This window comes from Puma concolor, chromosome C1 (genome assembly GCF_028749965.1).
Source record: "Puma concolor isolate L17-30 chromosome C1, mPumCon1.1.hap2, whole genome shotgun sequence".
NCBI lineage: Eukaryota > Metazoa > Chordata > Mammalia > Carnivora > Felidae > Puma > Puma concolor.
Window position 1 is genome coordinate 222550902 of NC_141674.1, and position 24844 is coordinate 222575745.

The 24844-nt window shown below is 53.0% G+C and overlaps 1 protein-coding gene and 1 long non-coding RNA gene across 11 annotated transcripts in view; both read left to right on the forward strand.

Annotated features, from left to right (window-relative positions):
• Positions 1 to 1113: 1113 nt before the first annotated feature.
• SNED1 (sushi, nidogen and EGF like domains 1) overlaps positions 1114 to 24844 on the forward strand; it is an 89047-nt gene continuing 65316 nt past the window's right edge. For all 10 annotated transcript variants that reach the window (XR_015255667.1, XR_015255669.1, XR_015255668.1 and 7 more), the window contains exon 1: positions 1114 to 1692. Coding sequence is in view for 5 of the 10 variants with exons in the window: in XM_086720168.1 (XP_086576294.1) it covers positions 1480 to 1692 (213 nt within the window). In the remaining 5 variants the exon portion in view is untranslated. The remainder of the gene's footprint in view (positions 1693 to 24844) is intronic.
• Positions 4845 to 9545, forward strand: LOC147578786 (uncharacterized). The gene is made up of 2 exons (XR_015255672.1): positions 4845 to 6324; positions 6667 to 9545. It is a non-coding gene; the product is annotated as an uncharacterized LOC147578786 (long non-coding RNA).

Here is a 24844-nt window from a genome sequence, read left to right on the forward strand (position 1 = left end):
TGTTCACTGAAGACGTCTTAGGACACACAGAAAAAACACGGAGCCCAACGTAAAAGCGCCCAGAAACTCAGTGGCAGCTGCTGCTATCGTGCTGGCTGTTTCTGCTGATCTCTGACGGGAACACCGCTGTCTTCAGGGGCTGGGCCTGCACTCACACATCCCCTAACACCAGGATTCTGAGAGCAAGGGGGGTGGGGGAGGGCCTCAACCCCAGGAGTCAGGCCCTGCACCTGGGGAGGGACCAGGTGTGCGGTCAGTGGTCTCAGAGACGGGAGAAGCGCTGGGATGGCCACAGCTGGGGATACGGAATCTGAATTTGGGCTCTGGAGGCCCTACTGCGGTCCGCCAGGCCCACTAACATCCGTCCGCTTGCCCCCCCCCCCCCCCCCCCCCCCCCGCCGGCCCAAGAGGACCAGCCTTCCCTTAGAGCCCTCCTTACCCTGGAGTCTGCTAGACACTCTCTTGCTGTGAAGTTCCCTTAGGGCCCTGAACCCATCAGAAAACCTCCCGGGGGTTTCTCCCTGATGGGTCAGTGCAGGATGCAAACACCTGGTTAGTGCCCTGAATTCCCCCAGGCCAGGGGTCCTCACATAAAATCAGACCAGGAGCACCCCCCCCCCAACAAGTGTCCACAGGCTCAGATCTTGGGGAGCAACACGGGGCTGGCCCCTGGCCACTTCCATAAGGGCATCCAAGGCACTGCTAAGCCAGGGTGGCCCCGACCGAGGACACTCTGCGGTAGAGCAGCGACCCAAGCCCAACATCTCAGGCAGGCAGGCCTTAGGGTCTGTCTCAGAACTGCGCCTTGAGCAAGGCGCCTCCCCTGGGCTCGCTCCAGTCTGGCAGCTGGGAGCCCACGGAGGAGGAGGACGGTCCCCGCCGCAGGAGCGCGCCCGCGAAGCGCTCACCTCGCCAAAGCCTGGGCCAGGGAGCTCCTCCCCGCCGTCGCGGGGCGGCCCCAGGCGCGCAGCGAGCGCCCTCGCCCTCCCGCGGGGCCTGGCGCTTTAAGAGCGGCCTTATTTGCATGGCCCCGCCCAGGCCCCGCCCAGGCCCGGGGACCGCCCGGCCGGGTATTTAAGCCGCGGCCCCTGGGGCGGGGCCGGCCCTGAACGCGGTCCCGCCCGGCGCCTTCCTTCGCGGAGCGGCGACCCGAGCGCGGCCCGGCCGATCGCGCGGGAGCTCCCCGACGGCGCGCCGCGCCTCCCGCACCGCACCCGGCCCCGCCGGCTCCGGCCCCACACGGACCGCGAGGCCCCTCGGTCCCCGCTCTGTCCCCGCTGCGTCCGGCTCGGTCCCGCTCCGTCCCCGCTGCGCCCCCCGCTCTGTCCCCACTGCGCCCCACTCTGCCTCCACTGCGTCCCCGCTCCGTCCCCGCTCGGTTCCGGCAGTGTCCCCGCTCTGTCCTCCGCTCGGTCCCCGCAGTGTCCCCCGCTCGGTCCCCGCAGTGTCCTGCTGCGTCCCGCCCGCCGATCCCCGGCGATGCTGCGCGGCGCCGCCTGGGCGCTGCTCCTGGCCGCCGCCCTGGGGCTCGGGGTGCGCGGGGTGCGCGGCGCGGTGGCCCTCGCCGACTTCTACCCGTTCGGCACGGAGCGCGGCGACGCTGTCACCCCCAAGCAGGACGACGGCGGCTCGGGGCTGCAGCCGCTCTCCGTGCCCTTCCCGTTCTTCGGCGCCGAGCACTCCGGACTCTACGTGAGTAACCTCGGGCCGCGGGGGCGCCGGGGCGGGTGCTGCGCCCCCGCCGCTGCCCGCCGCCCCGACTCGCGCCGCCGCCGCCAGCAACTTGGCACCGCGGCGGCCAGAGGTGGAATGAGGACAGCGCTTCCTCCCTGCGGCGGCCAAGGCCGGACAGCGGCCCGCGGGAGAGGCGGGCGGGGGTGGGGTTCGAGCTGCGGCCCGGCCACCTGGGCGAGCGGAGCGCAGGCCCGGCCTCACCCGCCCCCGGGGCTTGGGCAGCGTGCGCACACCGCGTCCGCCCAGCCATTGGCCCCCCGCAGAGTCCTGGCCCCGTCCTGGTCCCACACGTCAGTGTGACGGCAGCCACGTGCTCCCTGGGGCCTCAGTCTCCCGAGCGGGGCACCTGGCCTGCAAGTACCCTCTGGCAGCCACCTAGACCCCGCCCCGCCCTCCTTGACGCCTGAGGCCCGCTGGCAGGAGGCTGGGACCCCTGGCCAGGTAGTCAGGGCAGGGCCTGCTTCTGGGCAGAAGCCCCCCTGGGTGTGGCAGCAGCTGGGCGGAGTGTCCCCTCCGAGCCTTTCCCTCCCTTTCTCCCTTCCTCCTGAGTCCAGGAGCCACTTACTCAGGCCAGTGCCTCCCCAGCGGGACTCCCAGAGGGAGCTCTGGGGCCAGGCACTCAGGACAGCAGGAGTCCTCAGGGCGAGGGGCAAGGGCGAGGGTTCTGTGTCTGGCGCTCCCGGTGTGGGAGCCATTTGTGGGCCACAGAGGGAATGAAACGTGATGGCTCGTCACCGCATTGCTCTGTGGGTGGGCCGCTGGGCACCTGCCGTCCCCTGAATAGAAAAGAGTTAGGCCGGCCGGATGCACTGTTACCTCTACAACCGCCGCCCCAACCACGACCTCAGCCACTTTCAACTCCATCCACTGCCACTTCCACCACCTGTCCTGCCATGGACCCGCCCCAGCACCCCCCGCTGGGCCACCACCTGCCCCTTCACCACTGTCACCCACTCCGTCGGCCCCTCCTGACATGACCAGCACCCTCCCCACCACCTTCAAGGCCACCCGCACCACCACTCCCATCTTTTGCACTACTGACACCCTCACCGGGCCCCGTCCGAGCGGCCACCACCAGCCCCTCCACCACCGTGGCCACCGTCATGTGCTCTCTCCCCCGGCGACCACGGCACTCCCCATGCCGATGCGGGAAGCTTCCGCACCTCGGCAGCAGCATTTGGTGACGTGACAGTGGTAGGAGGGGGCCGCCGTCCTCTCTGTAGGCCAGGACTGACTTCCAGAAGTGCGTCGTGGACAGCACAGAGCTGTGCTCAGGGTCTGCAGGGGCCGGAGCGGCTTGGAAGTGGGAAAACTCACGCTGGCACCATTTGAACAGAACACCGTCAAAATGCTCCTAAAGCATCTGGGCCAGGCTCAGCTTTCCCCCTCACGGTCACGGGTGAAAATATTCTTAAGACGGTTGACCTTCTTAATAGCCTCACCAAAAACATCTACTCTTAGCAAAACAACTGGGAGAAATGGTTCTAAAGTGGAAAGATCTACTAGGAAAACAAACAGTTTCATCAGAAATGAACATTATGGCCGCTAACAAAACATATATCTCCGTGAGAGCTTTTTCCGGAAACAAAGATAATATTGGAAAAACAAGTGTCCATGTGGACATAAGTAGCCACGCTGTGCCTTCTCTTCCTTCAGCGAGAAAGACCGTGGGATTCCTGAGGGTGCCATGCCCGGACAGCTTGCCTGACGGCACCGGGAGGGCGCGGGGGTCCTGCACGAGCAGGCCGGTGGGTGGCTCCGATTAAAGCTAAGTGAGAGAAGGGAAGGTGTTTATTCCAAAGCAGGTGATCTGGCCAGTGCCTCCCATGCCTACCTGGTGGCTACGCCTGGATATCAGAGGGCAGATGGGGAAACTGAGGCTCAGAATGCAGATTCAGGGCCTTTAGACCACCCTGTCCGGCTGCCTCCTTAGCATTCCATCTCAAACTTAGCAGGACCCAGACAGAGGTCCTGCTTCCTCCCTAGGGCCACCGTAGCCTTTTGATGCCTCCCTCCTTTCCCTCGTCCCCTCCTTGTTGGAGACTTAGAAATACATCCCACTCCTCAGCGCCTGCATGGCCACAGCCCGGGGCAGGGCCACCGTTCCCACCCGCCTGGATGCATGTAGGTGCCTCCTCGCTGGCCTTTGTCTCCCGGTCCTGCCCCTCGAGCCTGTGCATCCGGCGGCTGAAGCAGCATTACCAAATGTGAATGAGATCCTGGCTCTCCTTCCAGCCCTTACCTGCTCCTGGCCCTGAGGCTGGGTGGTCTGGCCCCCTTGTCCCCACCACACCCTCCAGCTCTGTCTCCTGTGCTGGCCCCTGACCCCACCTCAGTCGTTGCCCTCTGGTGTCCACTTCCTGCGTGTGGACGTGTGCCCTGCGAGCCACAGAGGGATGACCTCACAGCACATATGTCCGTATGTCTACGTTTACATCTCATGGCAGCCGGCTGTGGACACAGGCCCTTACGCATGTGTCTATGCACACAGCTCACTCGTTTCCTGGCTCTGTCCACTGAGGGAGAGCGACGCTGCGACACCCCCGTAGCGCCAAGCACTCCTGGTGCTCAGATCCTGCTTGCCAAACACCAGTTCTCCCTGGAAGGAACCAGGACTCTCTGGAGATGATGGAGCCCTGGCAGGGAAAGTGCAAAATGCACCTGGAAATCAGTCACACGCAGGAGGAAGAAGAGTGCTCCAAGAATGGCTGGGATGTGTCCAGAGGACACAGAGGCCATCAAACAGGCTCCCTGGCCATACGGGGGTGGGGGGGGGGGCGGCAATCTGAGCATTAAAATAATGGTAGTAATAGGTTTTAAGCCATTGGATAAAGGGGGAGCCAGTGAGCTCGCACTGGTAAAAGGAAGTAAACGATTAAGTGTGTAAATGGGAGGAAGTAGTGTGGACGGCCTCACATCAACCTCTAGCTTCCCGACCTGGGTCCTGCGTGTGCGCTTCCAGCAGAGAGCATTCTTGTCTGCCCTTCACTCTCCAACAGCTCAGGAAACATTGCATAGAGACAGACGGACAGACAGACAGAGGGGGGAGAGCGAGTGCACGGGGCAAATCCGAGCAGTGGGAGCGTGTGGATTAAGAGTGGGAGGACAGGGGCGCCTGGGTGGCGCAGTCGGTTAGGCGTCCGACTTCAGCCAGGTCACGATCTCACAGTCCGTGGGTTCGAGCCCCGCGTCGGGCTCTGGGCTGATGGCTCAGAGCCTGGAGCCTGTTTCTGATTCTGTGTCTCCCTCTCTCTCTGCCCCTCCCCCGTTCATGCTCTGTCTCTCTCTGTCCCAAAAATAAATAAACGTTGAAAAAAAAAAATTAAAAAAAAAAAAAAAAAAAAAAAAAGAGTGGGAGGACATTCCTGGCTGCGACCTTGCGTAATGCTGTCAGCTTGACTTTACGTCAAAACTGAGCGAATGCCTCCTGGTGAGAACACCCTTGTGTCTGTGCCCAGAGCACCTGGCCACACACCTGGCCAGCCCCACTGGGAGGCAAGCCTGGCCAGCTGGGAATGAGTCCGGGGTCCCCACTCCTTAGCTCTCGGTGACCGTATGAACTTTGGAGCTAGAAGCGACCAGCTCGCCAAACCCTGTCCTTCCAGACAACTCACCATGGAAACCTCGTGCATTCCTTCGCCAGTGACTTGTTCCCTCGTTCATTTATTCATTCACTCATTCATTCATTCCAAAACCTTGACTGAGCCCTTGCTCGGAATCGAGGAGTCCAGATGCACTAACAGCAGTGTTTTGGTTTTAGTATTACCATCATCCTTGTCTATTTTGTTCACCGCGCTATCTTGGCTTCTGGAAGAGAGCTAGCTTCTAGAAGCTTCTAGGTCAATGTTGTTGTTCATCTTCTGATCAGTGGGATGGTACAGGCAGAATCCCACCATCCAAAAACAACACTTTTAACATTTTGGTGAAATTCTTCTTGATCTGTTTGCAAGCATACCTAGGGTCCCACGAGACAAACCTGGGGCTCCCATTTCGTGCAAGTTTCTATTTTGCATATTTCTTTCGGTACTTTAGGCTGTGAGCATTTCCCATGCCCTAAATTTATAGAAACATGCTTTTAGGTGACAGTGTAATATTCCTTCCTGTGGCTGCATCATAATTATTTAAGTCGACTGCTCTGTTGACTGTTGCCCCTGTGGCTGGTTTCAGTGTCTCCCATGAATTGACGGTGCGCTGGTGCACGTGCACCCTATACACGCCTTGTTACGGGTCTCTCGTCCTTTCCTCACAATAAATTCCCCCAAGTGGGCTGACTGCGTCCGAAGGAATGTCTCCTTACTGCCCCGGCCATTCAGAAGGGCATCCTCTTCGACACCTTCCTCTGCTGGGTCAGGTGGCCGCCTCACCTGGCCTGGCTCAGCCCGGGGGCAACTGCTCTGCCCACCACCCCCCCCACCTCCCTCAGCTCCAGCAGCCATCAGGAGCTGTGTGCACCTGCAGGGCACGACCCCAGCATGTGTGCTGCCGGTCGCCAAGGGGCGTGGTAGAAATGTAGATCCCCGGGCCCTCCCAGAGGGTCTGATTCCAGAGGTTTGCATGGGCCCGACTCCACATTTTGACCAGGGGTTCCTGGTGCCTGTCCAGAGTTCCATCTGAGAAACGCTGCTCTTCCTGAGGACACCCACTGACCTGCCCTCCTACTCACGGCTGGCCCTGGACACTCCTAGCCCCGCAGGCTCGGGTGTTGACTGCCTCCCATTTACTGGTACAGGGCGGCCAGGACAAGCCTCCCCAACAGGGCCCTGGGCACGGGTGCTCCTTGTGATCCGTGATGGGGGTGGGGCAGTGAGTGGGCCCCAGGACAGAACATCTGGAAGAGCCTGAGCCCCAGGGATTCCGCTGCTGTGGGTCTGTGAGCAGGCAGCTGGGTGAGGGCACCTGGCTGGTTTCACCCCATACCTGGTCTCCAGGGAGGCCCAGCCTTAGGGCCTCAACATCCAAAATCTGGTTCTTTACAAAGTGGGGCAAGTTGTTCATTAAACACCTACTGTGTGCTTAGCCACTGCCCCGCTCCCCAGGCCCGAGGGGACTCAACAGGTCCAGAAGTCTGAGCTGCACAGGCTGAGTGCGGGAAGGAGGAGTGAGAACAGGACGGGGTCCAGGCTCAGGTCCCTGACCCCAGCCCCTCCACACCGGGAGGCAGCCCAGGACCACACTGTCCCCTGAGCTGGCCTCGGGGTGGACCAAAGCCAAACGCAGTCCCTCGAGCCTTGCTGGCTACTCTGGGCAGAGGGCGCATGGGCAGAGGCAGCTTCAGAAGCTTGCTGGGGATGGGGTCTGGGGTGGAGCTGGGGTCCCGAAGGAGCAACTACTGTCCCCAGAAGTGAGTGTGAGTGGAGGGCAGGGACACACCAGCTGCATCTCCAGCTGTGGTGGCTGCAGGATGACAGTGGACCCCATGGTGGTCACAGAGATGCAGGGTGGCCCAGGGGTGCAGGGTGTCCAAAAGGAGGGCCCCGGTATCTGAGGAGTGGACCAGGCTGAAAGGCAACATGGTCTCCAGAGAGACGGGGAGGCAGCGGCTCGGGCTGGTAATGGATGCCGAGGGAGGGCAAGGGTGCCCGGATGCTGTGGGACTGTATTCCACAGGGAGGCGTGTCCAGGAGCCACTGGGGAGCTGGGCTCTTGCCCTGGGGGGGCACCTGGTCCTGGTGTACCAGAGGAGAGGCGGGGGGAGGCTTTGCCGGGGAGGGGGAGGCGGGAGCTGCCATCTACACAAGGATAAAGGAGGGACAGGTGCTGGGACACCTGGAGAGGCAGCCTCTGTTGGTGGGGGAACAAGGGCCTGGACTGTGGGGCCCCCCAGGAGACCAGAGGGTGGCCACAGGGCGGCCCTGGAGGAGGACAGAGGAAAGGGAGAACACGGCAGGAAGCCCGGTCCCGGGGGCCCGAGATCCAGGCGGGCTGGGCCTGTGGGGGCAGAAGGGACTACTCCTCCAACACCAAACTCTGCTGTCCCAGCCTCGGGGGGGACTCCCTCCTGCCCCAGTTCTGGTGGGGGCACTTCCCCCGGAAGTGGGCCCTGGGGCCGCTCCCTTGAGTCTGCCTGTTTGCCGAGGCTCAGCCCGGGGCGGGCCTCCCCTCCTTCCTGGGTTGGGCGTGCGGCAAGTTCTGGGTCTCCGGGGCTCAGACCTGACCTTGCCCGGGAGCCCCAGGGGCCCTGCCCACTTGCTGCCCTGCAAGCCGGACTCCAGCCCCCAACTGTGCCGTGGGAGGAATCCTAATTACCCAGAAAGCTGCCAGGAAATAAAAAACATGCCTACATTTTTCAAAACAAGCTTATAAAAGGCCTCAGGGGCTTTATTGTTTTATTTTTGGCAGAGAAGTCAAAGCAGGAACCAAGGCCCCGCCCGTTTGGATCTGATGTTTGCAGAGCAGGGGTGCTATGGCCTCGGGGGTCCCTGGCTCCCCTCCAGGCCTGCCTGGCCCGCTCAGAGCAGCCCCTCCACCCAGCAAGGGTGGCACTGGCGAGCCCTCAAACTCCCGGCTCAGGGACCCGCCAAACACACGTCACATACTTTGGGCTGCAGGTCGCCTCCGAGAGGCTCTCCAGGACATTTCCGCTCTTTCCTGGTTTTATCCAAGTCGGAAATGCCACCGGTGCTGTCCTCCTGTGCTTCTCAACAGGCGGCGTGGGGGGGGGGGGGGGAGGGGGCTGGTCCTGCAGAAAAGGCATGGGCGCCCTCTGGCCAGCCCCCACACCGCACTGCACACCCAGGCACACACACACGCTCATGTGCATATACACACTCGTACACACTCATCACCTACACACAGCCACACACTCATGCACGTACACACACATGCTCATATGCATATACACGCTCATACACTCATCACATACACGCTCACATATGTACACACTCATACACACATATGCACACTCATTATATACACTGTCATCATACACAATCACAATACACACTCATAAATATGCAAACACTCATGCACATGTACAGTCATACACACACTCATCTCATATACATCCTCGTACACACATACACGCTCATTCATACATACACACACTCACACACATATACACAATTACACACTCATACACACCCATACACACGTACATACTGATACACATGTACACACAGGTACACACTCCTATACACAATCACCACACGCCCTCACACACACACATTCATACACAAATACACATCCTCATACACACATACAGACTCATCACATACACATCATACATATACACACATACCCTCATACACATAAACACACTCATACACACTTGTACACATACACTCACACATACTCATTACATACACACACTCATACACACACATAACCTCATACACATACTCATACATACTCATATACATGCACACACTCTTATACACATATACACATACAGATTCATACACACAAGCACATTCTTACACATACATATACTCATATACATACACACTCACACACATCATATATACACACACATACACACTCATCACATACATATGAGCACCCATTCACCCTCATAAACGTACACACACTCATACACACACACACACACACATTCATACACACATATACACCCTCATACACCCTCATATATACACACTCATACACATACTCATTACATATCCACCCTCATACACACACACTCATACACAATGTACGCACTCATACGCACACTCATCACATACACACACGCTTATCACATGCACACGCACATACACACATTCATCACATACACATTCATACATGTACACATATATACTCACACATACACAGTTATACACACACTCATACTCATGTACACTCATCACATACACTCATGCACATACGCATACTCATATATATATATACACGTACTCGTACACACGTGTACATTCGTACGCATACACACTTATACACACACTCATACACATACATATTCACACACACTCATACACACATACACTCACACACACAATACACGCATGCACACAGACACATGCCCTTCCCCCAGGTCAAAGAGGGGCCTCTCCACCCCAGGGCCACCTTGCAGTTCACAGAGTCACTGCAGTTTCCTGTCAATGTGGCTTCGGGGCCTCCCTAAGAGCGACCACCAGCAATTCCTTCCCTAGGACCATCAGCCAGCTCAGAGGGGATTGGAACACCCCCTCCGCCGACTGACCGCAGGCCTCCTGCACCTGCCTGGGACAGGAGAGTGCAGGGGGATGGCGTGGAGGGTGCAACTGCCAGTCACCCACCCCTGCACTCGGTTCTGTGCTCCACGCAGGCCTCACAAGGTAGCCCGTGTGCAAGTCCCACCCGGGGCTGGGACCCCCAGTGGCAGCCTTGTTCTCAGCAGCAGGTGCCTGGACACCAGAGAGACAGCCGCTGTGTGGGAAAGGAGAACTGACCCCAAGGCCTGGCTTAGGGACACCACAGGGTGGCCTCAGGGAGGCCTGGCCAGAGGGGTCTGCAGGGAGGGGCTGGGAGCAACAGGTCCTGCAGACCAGTGCAAGCAGGTCCCCTGTCCCCACTGCTCCTGGGGTCTCCCTGTGTCTCTGTGAGAGTGCCAGTGAGCTGGGCAGTCCCCTCATCTGGCCCCAGATCCTCATGGCCAGCCAGTGGGGGGTGGCCGTTCCAGGCCCCGGGCTCCAGCAAACACCCAGGCCCGTGGCCACGTTTCTGGGGCTTCAGTGGCTCAATAGTGCTGGTGGGTCCCCCTTCTCTAAGTCACAGGTGCAGATCAGACCTAAATGATTCATCTAGGACATTCACCTGGTGACGGGGAGGCATCTGAGGGGGAGTCTGGGCCTAATCCTTTCTCCTCAGTTTCCATGTCTGCACCTCATGTTTCATAAAGTACTACTGCACGTAGAAAAATAATAATAAAATTGGAATTTTGTGGGAAGCGGCATTTGCCCCACCCTGAAGGAGGGGAGGGACCCCGGTGTGGGGTGGAAAGCGGCGGCCACACGGCTCCCCGCACCCCTCAGCTCCCTGCTCTAGTTCCGCCACACCCAGCCCTCTGGTCCAGCTTGCCCACTCCCCAAACCCTCACCGGACGAGCAGATGCTCTCATCTGGGTAAAGGAAGTCCAACAAGGTTCCTGTCCAGGTGACAGCGCCTGCCAGCAGCCCGCTTGCTCAGCCCCTGGGCCCCCACCGCCTTCTCGGCTGTGGTCCTGGCCCGGCCCTGCCCTGGCAGGGAAACAGGGCCGGCTTGTTCTGCCTCCTTCCCGGACCCCTGGGCTCCAGGCCCACACCCGGGAGGTGGGGGGGAGGCGGGCAGCGTCAGTGTGGGATGGGGGCACACACCACACACACCTGGGGGCTGGACTTGGACTTCAAAGACAGGAGGAAACTCAGTGGTCTGTCTGTAGGAGCCACAGTGGGGAGCAGACCAGCTAAGGGATGCAGGGAGGGAGGTGCAGGCCAGTCCCACCCTGGCAGGTGGCCCATAGCTGCCTGCAGCTCCAACCCGACCCAGGGTCCCCCGGTGCCTGCTGCAGTGGCCTCTGTCCCATCCACAGTCACCTTGTCCACCTGTGACTTCTCACCCTTAGCTCTCTTCCTAAACGCATGTGCCACAAAGGCACAAATGCAGTACAAGCCCCTAGCCCCGGCCCCTCATGACGATGCCCTCACCCTCCTCCCCCCCCAACCATGCACCCCTAAGACCGTGTGCAGACTCGGGCTGACGGAGGCACGCGGAGCCCGTTCTCTTGCACCTGTCTCCTTTGCTCCAAACCGTGCGGACGTTCGCCCACCCACGTTTGGCGCGGCGTCTTGGTTTGTCACTGCCGATAATTACGTGGAGAGATCACAAGTGGTTTATCTGCTGCACCGTGGGGGACATTTGGGGTTCCTACTCTTAGACTATTTTTAACAAGGCTGTTTATGAAACTCTGGAACATGTACCCGGGTGTCCGTCCCCAAGGGCACGTCTCACACGAGAGCGAGAGCGTTGAGCCGGGGGACGCGCCTGTCTTCAGCTTCATCAGATGCGGCGGCGACAGGCGTCCCCACCGCATGACACCCTAGCCGACGCTTTTACCCATCTGGCAGTTGTGCACCGGTGCGTTAATGCGCTTTGAATTTCCTTTCTCTTCCACGAGGCTGAACGCATCCTGTGCGTGTTCACCGACTGTTGGATTTCCTCATCTGTAAAGTCCTTCCCCTCTTTTCTACACAGTTGCCTCTTTCCTGTTGAGTTGGGGGAGAGCTTGACAAACCCAGGTCCCAAGTATCGTAAATCTCTCCTCCCATTCTGCGCCTTATTTCACCCTCGTTAATGGCGTCTTTGGGTGAGTAGACGTTCTTAATTTTAACGTAATAAAATGTGTCCAGGTTTCTTTTTATGGTTAGAAGTTTTTGTGCCGGATTTTAAAAACCACCCTCAGAAGTCAGGAATATACTCTCCAACAGTGTTATTGCCGGACTGTTTTGTTGCTCACACTGAGGCGTCTAACGCACGTGGAGCTCGGCTCCGTGTGTGGCACGAGATCGAAGGTACACGGGTTCCCATCTTACAAAAGAGGAACCACCCCGTCCCCCTTCCCAGGGCTCCACCGCGCCCCCTCTGTCCAAACGGACTGTCCTGCGTGTGGGCTTGCCTCCTGGCTCTCTGTCCCTGAGCCAGCATCGCCAGGTTACCGCGGTGTTGTGGGAGACCTCAGTGTCTGTCACAGCAAGCACCTGCCTCGTTCTTGAGAGAGTCATGGTCACTCTTGGCGTCGCATTTTCGTTTGCAGTTTAGAACTGGCTTATCAAGTTACACCAACACACACATACTCGCTGGGATTTTGTGACACTGCCTTGAGTATATAAATCCGCGTGGGAGAACTGGCATCTTTACAGTATTGAGTCATACGGTTCAGGAACACGGTGTGCTTTTGTATTGATTTAGGGTGTCGTGAATGTTTGCAATCCAGTTTTAGAAGCGATTGCGGACAAGTCTTGTGCATCTCCCGTTTAACTTATTCTTAAGCACTTTATATTTTTACTAGTGTCAATGCTGCATTTTCTTTCATTTCTTTTCTGCTTATTGCCGGTATGTAGAACCACAGTTGACTTTTTTACATTTTCTAATTTTATATTTAACAACCGAACCAAGCCTCTTATCAGTTTTACTAAACTATTTGGGGATTCTTTCAGATTTTCTCCAACCATGTTCGTATCCTACACAACTCATAGCAGCTGTGTTCCTCCCTGTCTGATCTCTTTACTTTTTGATTCCTTTTTTTTTTTTTTTTGCCTTGCTGTGTTGGCTCGGGTCTCCAATGTGGAAATGGTGTTAGAAGGCTCCTTGTCTCGTTCCCAGTCTCAGAAACCAAGTCTGTATGTCACCACTAAACATGATGTTCGTTCTTGTTTATTGTGAAGACGCTCTTTATCAGATGAAGGGTGTTCTCTTACGTTCCTCGTGTTCTGAGAAGTTTGATCACAGATGGATGCTGACTTTTATCAACTGCCGTCTCTATACCTAGTAAGGTGATTATAGGACTTTCTCCCTTACTCCGCTAAGTGGATCATTTAAATTACTTAAATTAGTTGGTTTTCTAATGTAAAGCCTAGCTTGTACTCCTCACAAAAATCCAACTTGCTAATGATGAACTGTTTATCCTATTCATACATCACTGGATTCAGTTTGCTAATTTATTGAAGATTTTGGCAACGTTTTCGGTGAGTGGAACTGGCCTGGTTGCTGTTCCTGCACGAACTGGCCCTGTTAATCTCAGTGTCATGATCGTGCCCGTCTCATGAAGTGATTCTTCTGTTTAGAAGGGCGGGTGTGTTTCTGGAGTTACCCCCTACATGTCAGCTGGAACTGACTGGGGCTGCCGTCTGGAGCAAGCTTTCCTGGGAGAAAGTTTTGTGCCGATTCAAATTTCTTTAACGATTATATTTTTAAAAGTTTTCTATTTCTCCTCGCATTCGGTAGGTTGTGTTTTTCTAGGAAAATTTCCATTTTATGTACAATTTCAAGGTTGTTAACATGAAGTTGTCAAGGCTTAGGATGTGCTGTGCCCTCCTTACTGGCTCATGTTAGCCTGTTTCAGATTGGGGGGGTGGGCACTGGCAGGACCCTAGACTCCTGGGTCAGAAGCACAGATCCATGGTGCAGCGGGCAGCACAGAGCAGTCAGCCGCATCGGGGTCCCTTGCTCCCCGAGTCCCACGGGGCAACACAGGGGTCTAGGTACATGCTCCCCCCACTGTGGGTTTGTGTCACGGCCAAGAAACACTGAGCTTGGGGAAGCCTGCCCTCTGTGCACAAGGGAGACACTTCATCCCTCAAGCTGATCTCTGCAAACACAACCCCGAGCCGCAGCCCGGGGACGGCAGACGGAGCCTTGCGTTCTTGGCATACCCAACAAAAACACGAAGGCGCTGAGGACCCATGGCAGATTGCCTCTCTCCACAGTCCGCCTCCTCGGCCCCACACGTTCTTGGCCCAACTCAGATTTTCACATGAGTCTGCCATTCCAACAGTCAATCTGATCAGTCGGACCACAGAGGCCGGGACCGATTCTGTGTGATTTGCCTCATGACGCATTTCCCGCGGGCTGCCCCCCACGGGGCTCCCAGCAGCAGCGCGAAGCCCTGCGGTGTGGACTGCACCTCGCCGCCGGGCTGCAGGTGCAGCCGGCTGTGCGTGAGTCCCGGAGAGGCTGGCAGGGGCTACTTCGGCCAGGGTGCGGCCTGAGGCCAGGCTACTCCCCCTTACGACCCACACGAGGAGCTCGGACCGCTGACCTCTGGTGCCACCACCATAATTACAGGGGCAGCAAATGGGCCAAATAGGTGATTCCCCTTAGGGCGACCTGCTTTACCAGAACTTTCCAGGTCTCGGCACTGGAAGGCCCCGGAACCCCCTCGGTCTCAGGCCGATGGGGCACGGTTGGCCCCCTCATCTCCACCCCCGTGGAGGGACATTCCGTGGCTCACCCTCCCCCGAGGGGCACAGGCCACTACGGTTCGGGATCTGATGCTAACCTGATCTGGATCTCTGCCTGAGGTCTGTGGGCCGTGTCCCCAAGCTCCTGTGGCCTTGCTCGCCACACACGACATAACCCAAGGCCAAGTGTGCACTTGTGTCTGAAGGACCTAGACAAGGTCGTATGACATGTGTGGCAGCCCGTGAGAGGCAGGGGCCCACGTTGGGAGTCAGGCCCAGCAGAATAGTTTGTGACTGGCTATGGCCACTGTTTCCGCTGCAAGCAGGGGTGCAAACCCCGCACAGGTCGCGGTGCCCCCTGCCTTCCAGGTGCCGGATCCAGGGGGAAAGAACCGTCACTGCTTCTGACCCCCGAGCCCCCAGGCCTGAGGTGGCCCCTGCCGGTGCCCAGGTGGGTCTCCGCCTGCACAGTGTGCCCATCTCAGTATCTCGTGCCTTCTCTCCACCCATCGCCTGCTCGCACACAGACCTTTCACCTGCAGGCTTTAGGAGAAAAAAAGCAATGGGGGCATCTGAGTGAAATTTATATAGACTCACCACACCCCTACTTCGGCCCCCGTGGACCACCACAGATGACAGTGAGGGGGTACGCAACCAAGTGACCTGTGTCTCCAGGACCTAGGGACGTGTTGGTCCACCAAGAAAATCCAGGTGGCTGCACCAGAGTTCAGTTTGAACCCCGAGGCCCCTTTCGGCCCGGTGGCACCCGGCAGGCACCCCCAGGGGCTGGCCTGTCCTGCTATCGGTAGGGGGAGCTGCACCATTGTGCCCAGGAGCAGTGTGGGCGTAGGCCCCAATTTTCAAAATAGGCCCGCACAACCCCATATCAGTCTCCTCCCTTTTGTCCTGGTCATTACCCAAGGGCAACCAAGAGGAAGCAAATCCTGGCGGGGGACGGCCACATTCAGTGAGCAAGCTGCCCAGACCAGGGCCACGGGGTGTCAGGGGCGGAGGTCTTTGGGGTGGGGTCTGGGGAGGCTGATCCAGAGCTCGGCAAGGCCTGATGCCAGTGGATGGTGGGAAGCATAGAATGGTCCCTGGACAGTTCTGCTGCTCAGTGGCCTGTGACACAGAGGGAGCATCTCTGTCGGGCACAAATGGCCCAGGAAGTTGACAGTGATGTGGCCGGAGCAGGTGTTTGGGCTGCCACAGCAGCATTGTCCCCTAGATGCTGGGCCTGGGGGCCCACGGTCCTTCTCGGCAAGATGGAAAGTGGGTCAGCTTCCATGGGGACAAACCCGGTGTGTGGGAGGGGCTTCTGCACCAGCAACACAGAGGCCTTTCCTTTCACTGGGTCCCTGCCGTGGCCGTGGTGCCATTTCCGGTATAAGGAGGGATCCCGGGGGCAGTGTCGGCCGGCGAGAGGCCTCCATCGGCAGCTTGGTCCCCATCAGCGCCATCAGAGAATGCTCCTCCCTGTGGACCCCTCTGAGAGTGACCCAGACTGAATCCAGTGGCCGCACCGTGCGCCCAGTTAGTAGGCCCCAGAGGTGGGCGTCTTTCGTCTGCCAGGCCGGGCCCTTCCGAGCAGCAGGCCCGATGACAGATGGCAGGCTTTCTCAGCGGAGGGCCACGAGCGAGTATGTGGGGCTTTTGGGCCGAAGGGCTCTGTCTGGATACTGAACTCTGAGCGGCCATAGGCGGAGTGGGGGTGAGCGGCACCCCGGCGTTCCGGCAGAGCTTTGTTTATAAGACGAGACTAGGGGTCTGCAAAGGACAGCCTAGGGACTGGCCCATCGTCTGTTTGCGGATGGCCTGTGAGCTAAGAATGCTGTTTATATTTTTAAAGGGCTATAAAAACAAAAGCACAGAACAAAGAAAAATATGTGATAGAGACCGTATGTGGTCCACAAAGCCAAACACGTTTACTATCTGGCCCTTCGCGGAACAGCGTGCTGACCCCCAGCTAGACCATTTGCAGCAACTCAAAGGTCAGTAAAAATCTGGCGTGCCTGGTCAAGAGTCCCTCCTCAGCCAGGGTGACCGCGTCCGATCCCACCCGAAGCACCGGCCGACCTTCCCACAGGCTGCCCTGCCAGAGCTGGGGCTCCGGGGCGGTTCCCCAGGCTGCTGCCCCCCAGGGGACACCATCGGGCCCCAGCTCGGCCAGAGCAGTGGCAAGCCAGGCAGGCTTTCTGGGGACCCTGGGTGACTCGAGGGCCCACTGAGCCAGCACCTTTGCTTTGGGCACCGGCCTGAAAGACGAGGTCCCCCAGGGGTAGCTGCCATTTTTTCACGTAAAACCGAGATGCCTTAGCCTCTGTGCAATTTCCCCTTGGCCGCCCAGCCCGTCGGGCCCTTCCCGAGCTCGTGGGCACGTTCAGAGTCATGAGCCCCCATGGGTCACCTTGGCTTCTGCAAGCTCCCAGCTGGGCCCTGACTCGGGCAGGGGGAGCTGCTGCATGGAAGCGCCTCTTGGGCCCGCAACGCCCGGACTCCACCAGTTTCTGCACAAGAGCCTGCAGACAGGGCTCTGCGGTGTCCTCTTATCTCCCAACTACAGCGGCCCCTGAAAGGAGAAGCCCCAACCCTTCCCGGCGGAACGGCAGGCAGCAACTACACACTTAGACACAGAGGCCGTGGGACTTGAATCCCGGCCATGGGGTTCCCTTAAGCTTCCTGTCTCCACTGCAAGTTTGTCTTCCCCTGAGTCAGAGGCCCATGCTCTGCCTCTAGAAGCCCGGTGGGCGGGCGGGGGGTGGGGAGGGGGTGGCGTGCACAGGGGAAGCTGCTCGCTTGTGTGGCCTTTAGCTTCGGGTGATGCCCAAGCCCCAACCCCTGCCCGCCTCCCTCCCTTCCTCCCTCCTTCCTTCCACTTTATCGAGATATACTTCACATACCCTACCTTTCACTCTCTTACAATGCAATGGGTTTTCATAGATTTCAAGTATTTGTTCGTCCATCACCACAATTTTAGAGCATTCTCCTTACCTCCAAAAGAAACGCTGACCCCGCACTTGTCACTCTCCAGCCCCTCAATTCTGCCCTGACCTAGGCAATCACAAATCTACTTTCGGTTTCTATTGATTTGCCTCTTCCATACATTTCATAGAAGGGGAATCATACAGTTTAGTTTGTCTGGCTTCTTTCACTTAATATAATGTTGACAAGGTTCATTCGTGTTGTGGCAAGGGTATTTCATTCCTTTTTATGGCCAAATAATATTCCATTTACCTTTATCCATTCATTAGTCGATGGATACATGCGTTGGCTCCACTGTTTGGCTATTGTGAATAATGCTGTTATGAACATTTGCGTATAGATTTCTGTGTAGATGTGTTCTCGGTTCTCCTGGATATACATGGATATGTACCTGGCATGGAATTGTTGACGTGCGTAGTGATGTTATGTTTAACCATCTGAGGAACTGCCAGACTCTTCCAAAGTGGCTGTACTATTTTACATTCCACTAACAGTGTATGAGGGTTCCAATTTCTTTACACCCTCACCAACACTTGTTACTGTCTCTTTGTTTTCGTTACGGCCATCCTAGTGGGTGTGCAGTGCTGTCCCATTGTGGTTTTGACTTGCATTTCCCTGATGGTTAATGATGCTGAGCATCTTTTACACTATTTGTGTACCTTCTTTGAAGAAATGCCTATTCACTATTCAAGTCCTTTGCCCATTTTTTATTGGGTTGTCTTTTTTCTAAGACTTTATTTTTTTCAGAAGAATTTGAAATTCACAGCAAAATTGAGAGGAAGATAGAGATTTCCCACATATACTCTGCTTCCACACATGCACAGCCTCCCCATTATTAACATCCCCACCCCAGTGCTAGCTTTGTTATAACTGATGAACCTACACTAATACATCCCAGAGTTGTAAAAGTGTAAGTCCTTCCCCTCTCTGAAGTCTCCTGCCATATGTGGCTTTTTCCTTAAAGCAGCTGAAGTCAGGATAGAGGAGGAAGCAAGGATCCAGGGACACAGCAGAAGACAGTGACTCTGCACCAATAAGGAAGGCTTTGCAGTGGTCACTCACACAGCTCAGCCAAATGGACTTTTAATGTTTCGGGTCCCCTCAAAATTCTAAATCCTTAAAAAAAAAATTCTCTAAATCCTCATTGTTAAAACCATTTATCTCAGCTTTGGGAATCTTTCCTCAGTCATCAGGGCCCTTCTGCTTTTTCATTGGGGCGTTAGAGGGTTGCTACCCCATTGTCATGGTAACAACCAAAGTTCTGATCAGATGGCTTATTTCAAGCCTAGCTCTCACTGCTCTGCTTTATTGCAGGTAAGACAGTGGGCACCCTCACTTTCCACCCCCGACTCACACTACACCTCACTTGTGGAGAACACTATCTGCTGGGATCCTGGGGCATCTTCTCAGTTTCTCCTGTCCCAGTCCACGGAGGCCCTTGTCCATCCTCTTCCAGAAAGTCAGTTCTCTGTTATGCTAACATCCTTCCTCCTTTATTTCTTCTTAACCCAGTTCTTTAGAAATTTTTTTCATTTCATCTAAAAATTTAAATGTATTGTTATTATAAAGGTATTTACAATATCTTCTTGTTACCTTTTTTGAGAGTGTCAGAGTATGAAGCCATATTTTCTTTTTCAGTCCTGATACTGGCCATCAGTACCTTTTTTTTTTACTTAACCAATTCCAACAGAAGTTTATCTATTTTACTGGTAGTTGAAACAAACCAAATTTTGGCTTTGTTGGTTCTCTTTTTCAGTGTTTGTTTTCTAGTTTATTAACTTGTGCTCTTAATTGTTTGTTTTTCTCTTCCCCTGTTTTCTTGTTGTTGTCGTTTCTTTCCTGTATGTGGATTATTTACTAAATTTTTGGTTTCTTCACTAAGTATACACACTGAGATAAGCATGCAAGGGTATAAATTCCCCTTTTAAGTTTGCTGGCACCTCACCCTCATGAGTCTTTTTTTTATTTAAAAAAATTTTTTTTAATGTTTATTTATTTTTGAGAGAGAGACAGAACACGAGCAGGGGAGGAACAAAGAGAGAGGAAGACACAGAATCCGAAAGAGGCTCCAGGCTCTGAGCTGTCAGCACAGAGCCCGACGTGGGGCTCGAACTCACAAACCGTGAGATCATGACCTGAGCCAGAGCTGAAGCCGAAGCTCAGCCGACTGAGCCGCCCAGGCGCCCCACACCCTCACGGGTTTTTTCTAAATAGCACTTTTGTTATCTTTCGCTCCCAAGTTATTTATAACTATATTTCTTAATTTCCATATACATAGAAATTTCCTACCTTTTGGGGGTTAATATTTTGAGTGTAATTGCGCTGTGGCCAGAGAACAAATTATTTTTTGCAATCACTTGAAATTTGTTGACACTTGCTATGTGATCAGTATATAGTAAATTTTTAAAAAGATATTTGTAGTATCTATTAGGTCACTCACTATTTTCATTGCTCAAATCTTCCGTATTCTGCCAGATAATTTTGTCTGCCTAGTCCATTTTGCTAAGGAATGTATGTTGAAATGTTCCACAGTGGTTATGAATTGACCTATTTCCTTTTGTCAGTTTTTCACTTATGTGATAACTAACGTTGTTATTAGGTATGTAAAAATGCAAACTTGTTATATCTTCCTTTATTATCAACAAGTGGCCCTTTTGGTTTCTAGCTATACTTTTTGCCTTATGGTCTATACCAGGTTTCCTTTGGTTAGCATTTGGATAGTATGTATTTTAACCGGAACATCTAATTCATTTTTATTTAAAGTGTTACTGACGGAGCTGGGTTCAATCTAAGATCTTCTGTGCTGTCTGTCCCACTTGCTTTATATTTCCTTCTCCTTCCTTTCTTGCCATCTTATACATCAAGTATTTTAATCATTCAGTCACATCCCCTCTATCGGTTAGGATGATATACACTGTTCCTATTCTTTTGGTGATTATCCTAGATAGTACTGTATTCATTTTTACTTACCAATATTCACTAATAAGTGAATGCCTTTACCCTTCTGGAAAATACAGTGACCTTCAAACACTTATGTATTCTCCCAATTTATAAGCTATTATCATTAATCTTAATTCTACAGATTTTTTTTCACACAACTACACAAAGCTTTATTTATATTATTTCTGTATATGGTCAATGTTCATTTAGATTTATTCTCATGCCTTCTGGTTTAATCTGTTCTGGCTGCTATGATAAAAATGCCACAGACTGGGCAGTTAAAATTTTTTTAAATGTCTTTTTGTGAGAGAGAGCTAGAGCATGAGGAGGGGGAGAGACAGAGAGAGAGGGAGATACAGAATCTGAAGCAGGCTCCAGGCTCCGAGCCGTCAGCACAAAGCCCAACCCGAGGCTTGAACCTGCAGACAGTGAAATCATGACCTGAGCTGAAGTCGGATGCTTAACTGACTGAGCCCCCCAGACGCCCCTAGACTGGGTAGTTTAAACAACAAACACTATTTCTCACAGTTCTGAAGGCTGAGAAGTCAAGATCAAGGGGCTGGAAGATTTAGTGTCTGGTGAGGACCCACTTCCTGGTTAATAGACAGCATCTTCTCATCGTGTCCTCACATGTCAGAAAAACAGAGACAGCTCTTTGGGGTCTCTTTTATAAGAACACTAATCTCCTTCATGGGGGATCCACCCTCATACCTAGTCTCCTCCAACAGGCCTCACCTCCTAACACCATCACAGTGGGGGCCAGGTTTCAACATAAGAATTTGGGGGAGATACAGACATTCAGTTCATAGCACCTTCTTTCACCTTCTTTGCCCTTTTCCCCTCCTTGCATCTCTGACTTTACATTTCCCTTTGACTTGGCTTTGTTTATGTGGATCTGCTATTTAGTTCCTACTTATTTATTATTTATTTCAATTATCTTTCTTTTGCCTGCAGTAATGAAGGATATTTTATCTGGGTATAAAACTGCAAGCAGATTATTTTCTTCCAGCGTATTCAAAACACAATCCCACCATTTTCTAGTCCCCATTGTTGCTTATGAGAAATCAGCTGCCACTCTACGGGAAAGACCCTTGATGATAATTCATATATTCCTACTTTTATAACTGTCTCCTTATCGTTGATGTGCATTTACAGCAGTCATTTGTTGTTGCTATATTTTAATTCTTCCAGCTAGGGAATCACTGGGATTATTGAATATGTGGCCTGATGTTTTTCATCAGTTCTGGAAATTCTCAGCCATTGCCTTTATACCTCCTTACCCTCTGGTGCTCCAAACCGTACCTGTATTTGACCATCCTCCTGCTTCACATAAATCTTCTTTTCTTTTCTCTACTCTCCATGTCTTTGTCTCTGTTCTAAATTCCAGATGGTTTCTTCGGACCTGTCTTCTAGGTCCAGCTCACTAATTCTTCCTTTAATTGTGCTCTTAAATTATCCATTTAAATCTGCTTTTAAATTATCTACTTAGTTCTTAATTTGTTATTTACTTAGTTTTAGTCCTAGAATTTCTATTCAGTTCTTTAAAATGGTTTTTTAAAAAGAGAATTTCCATTCCTGATTATTTTTTTTTTTGTCCCAGACTTTGCTTTAGTCAATTTTTTATATTGTGGACAATACACATAATATAAAACTTAGCATCTTGACCTTTTTTTTTTTAACATTTATTTATTTTTGAGAAGAGAGAGACAGAGCATGAGCAGGGAAGGAAAGAGAAAGATGGAGACACAGAATCTGAAACAGGCTCCAGGCTCTGAGCTGTCAGCACAGAGCCTGATGTGGGGCTCGAACTCATGGACTGCAAGATCATGACCTGAGCTGAAGTTGGATGCTTAACTGACTGAGCCACCCAGGTGCCCCTACATCTTGACCATTTTTAAGTGTACAGTTCAGTGGTATTAAGGACATGTTGTTCAATCATCACTACCTTCACCTCCAGACTCTTTTCATTTTATAAAACTGAAATTCTGTCTCCACTAGACATGCCCCCACCCCATCTCCTCCAGCCCCTGGACACCCCCATTCTATTTTCTATGAATGTGACTACTCTAGATCCCTCATATAAGTGAAATCACAGCATTTGTCTCTTTGTGACTGGCTTATTTCATTGAGCATAAGGTCCTCAAAGTTCATCCACTTTGTAGCACATGTCAGAATTTCCTTCCTTTTTAAGACTGAATCATATTCCATCGTATGGATGGACCACATTTGCTTATTCATCCATGCATTGGTGAACCTTGGGTTGCTTCCACCTTTGGGCTGTCGTGCAGAATGCTGCTATGAACACGGGTGTACAAAGATCTCCTGAAGACCCTGCTTTCAATTATTTTTGAGTATCGTTGTGGATGAATTGTGTCCCACCCAAAATTCTTATGTTGAATTCTTAACCCCCAAGGTGATTGTACTTGGAGATAGAGCCTTTAGGAAGGTAAACTGAGGTTGTATGGTAGGGCCCCAATCTGATAATAAGAGGGACAGACACCACAGAGCTCTCTCCCTCTCGTGTGCACACAGAGGAAAGGCAGTGTGGAGACACAGTAAGGAGGGAGCCATCTACGAGCCAGGAAGAGGGGCCTCGCTAGAAACCAATTCTGATGACACCTTCATCTCGGATGTCTAGCTCCAGAACTACAAGAAAACAAATTTCTGTCGTTCAGGCCACTCAGTCTGGTATTTTGTTATGGCAGCCACAGCTGACTAATACAGATATATACCCAGAAGTAGAATTTCCGGATCATATGGTATATCTATTTGCAATTTTTTGAGAAACTGCCAACTGTTCTCCACAGCGACTGTGCCATTTTACATTTCTGTCAGCAGTGCACAAGGGTTCCAGCTTTTCCGTGTCCCTGACCACACTTGTTCTTTTCTAGGTTTTTTGATGGGAACCATGCTAATGGGTGTGAGGTGTTAGCTCATTGTGGCTTAGGTTTGCATTTCCCTAACGATAGTTATGTTGACCATCTTTTCATGGGATTATTGGCCATTGGTAGATCTTCTCTGGAGACAAGTTTATTGAAGTCTTATGCCCATTTTTTAATGAGGTTGTTTGCATTTGTTGTCGTTACTGAGTTGTAGGAGCTCTCCATATGTTTAAGATATTAAGCCCTTATTAGATACATGATTTGCAAATATTTTCTCCCATTCTATGGGTTGCCTTTTCATTCTGCTGATAGAAACAAATATTTTTAATTTTGATGAACTCCAGTTTGTCTGTTTTTTTTTTTTTTCTTTTGTGGCCAGTGCCTTTGGTGTCATATCCAAGAAATCATTACCAAAGCCAATGCTGTGATTCTTTTATCCTATGTTTTCTTCTGACCTTTATATGTTTAGCCCTCATGGTTAGGTCTTTGATCCATTTTAAGTTAATTTTTGTATCTGAGGTGAGGTAAGATTCCAACTTTATTCTTTTGCATGTGGACGTCCAGTAGTCCCAGCTCCATTTGTTGAAAAGACTGCCCTTTCTGTTGACCCCCTTGATGAAAATCATTTGCCCATATATGTGAGGGCTCTCTATTCTCTTCTATTTGTCTGTATTTCTGTCTTTAAGCCAAGACCTCACTGTTTTGACTGCTACAGCTCTGCAGTCCGTTTTGAAAGCAGAAAGTGTAAGTCCTCCAACTTCGTTCTTTTTTCAAGATTGTTTTGGCCATTCTCTTGAAGAAATTTAAAGCTTGCACTTGGAACACAGTAAACTTAGTCACTTTATAGTCTCTGGTCTGATAATTCTGATATCCAATGTTTCTTGCATTTCTGCTGATTCTTGTGAGTGGTACCTTGTTTCCTTATGTGCCCAATTATCTTTGTGACCTGGGTTTTGTACTTGAACAATTATTTACAGGACTAGCTTGAGGCCTAAGGTGATGCCAGCTTCCACCAGAGAGGCTTTTCTTTGCTTCTGGAACCTCAGGATGCTATCCATTGGGAACCGAGAATCTGAGCCTTGATCCGAGTCCCAGTTTGAGGGGCCCTGGATCTCTTGGGTGAGGGGATGGCAAAGCGTGAGGCCGCATGAGGACTGTGTACTTCAAGTTCACCCAGCTTAGTGTGGGGGCTTACCCCCAACCCCAAGTGAGCACCGAGCTTTGGCGTCTCTCTCTCTGTTCCTCCACGAGGCTGCAAAACTTTAGGTCTTGTTTGCAGCCACTGCTCCTCAGTGTGCAGGTGCCCTCACTTGGGCGGGAAGGAGCTTTGAGAGCCGGGCTCGCCTTCGGTCCCTCGCTGTCCTCAATTTGGAATCCAAGCCCTGAAATACTTCACTTGCTCGATCGCTCTCGGTGCCTTTAAGAAGAGAGCTGTGCTTC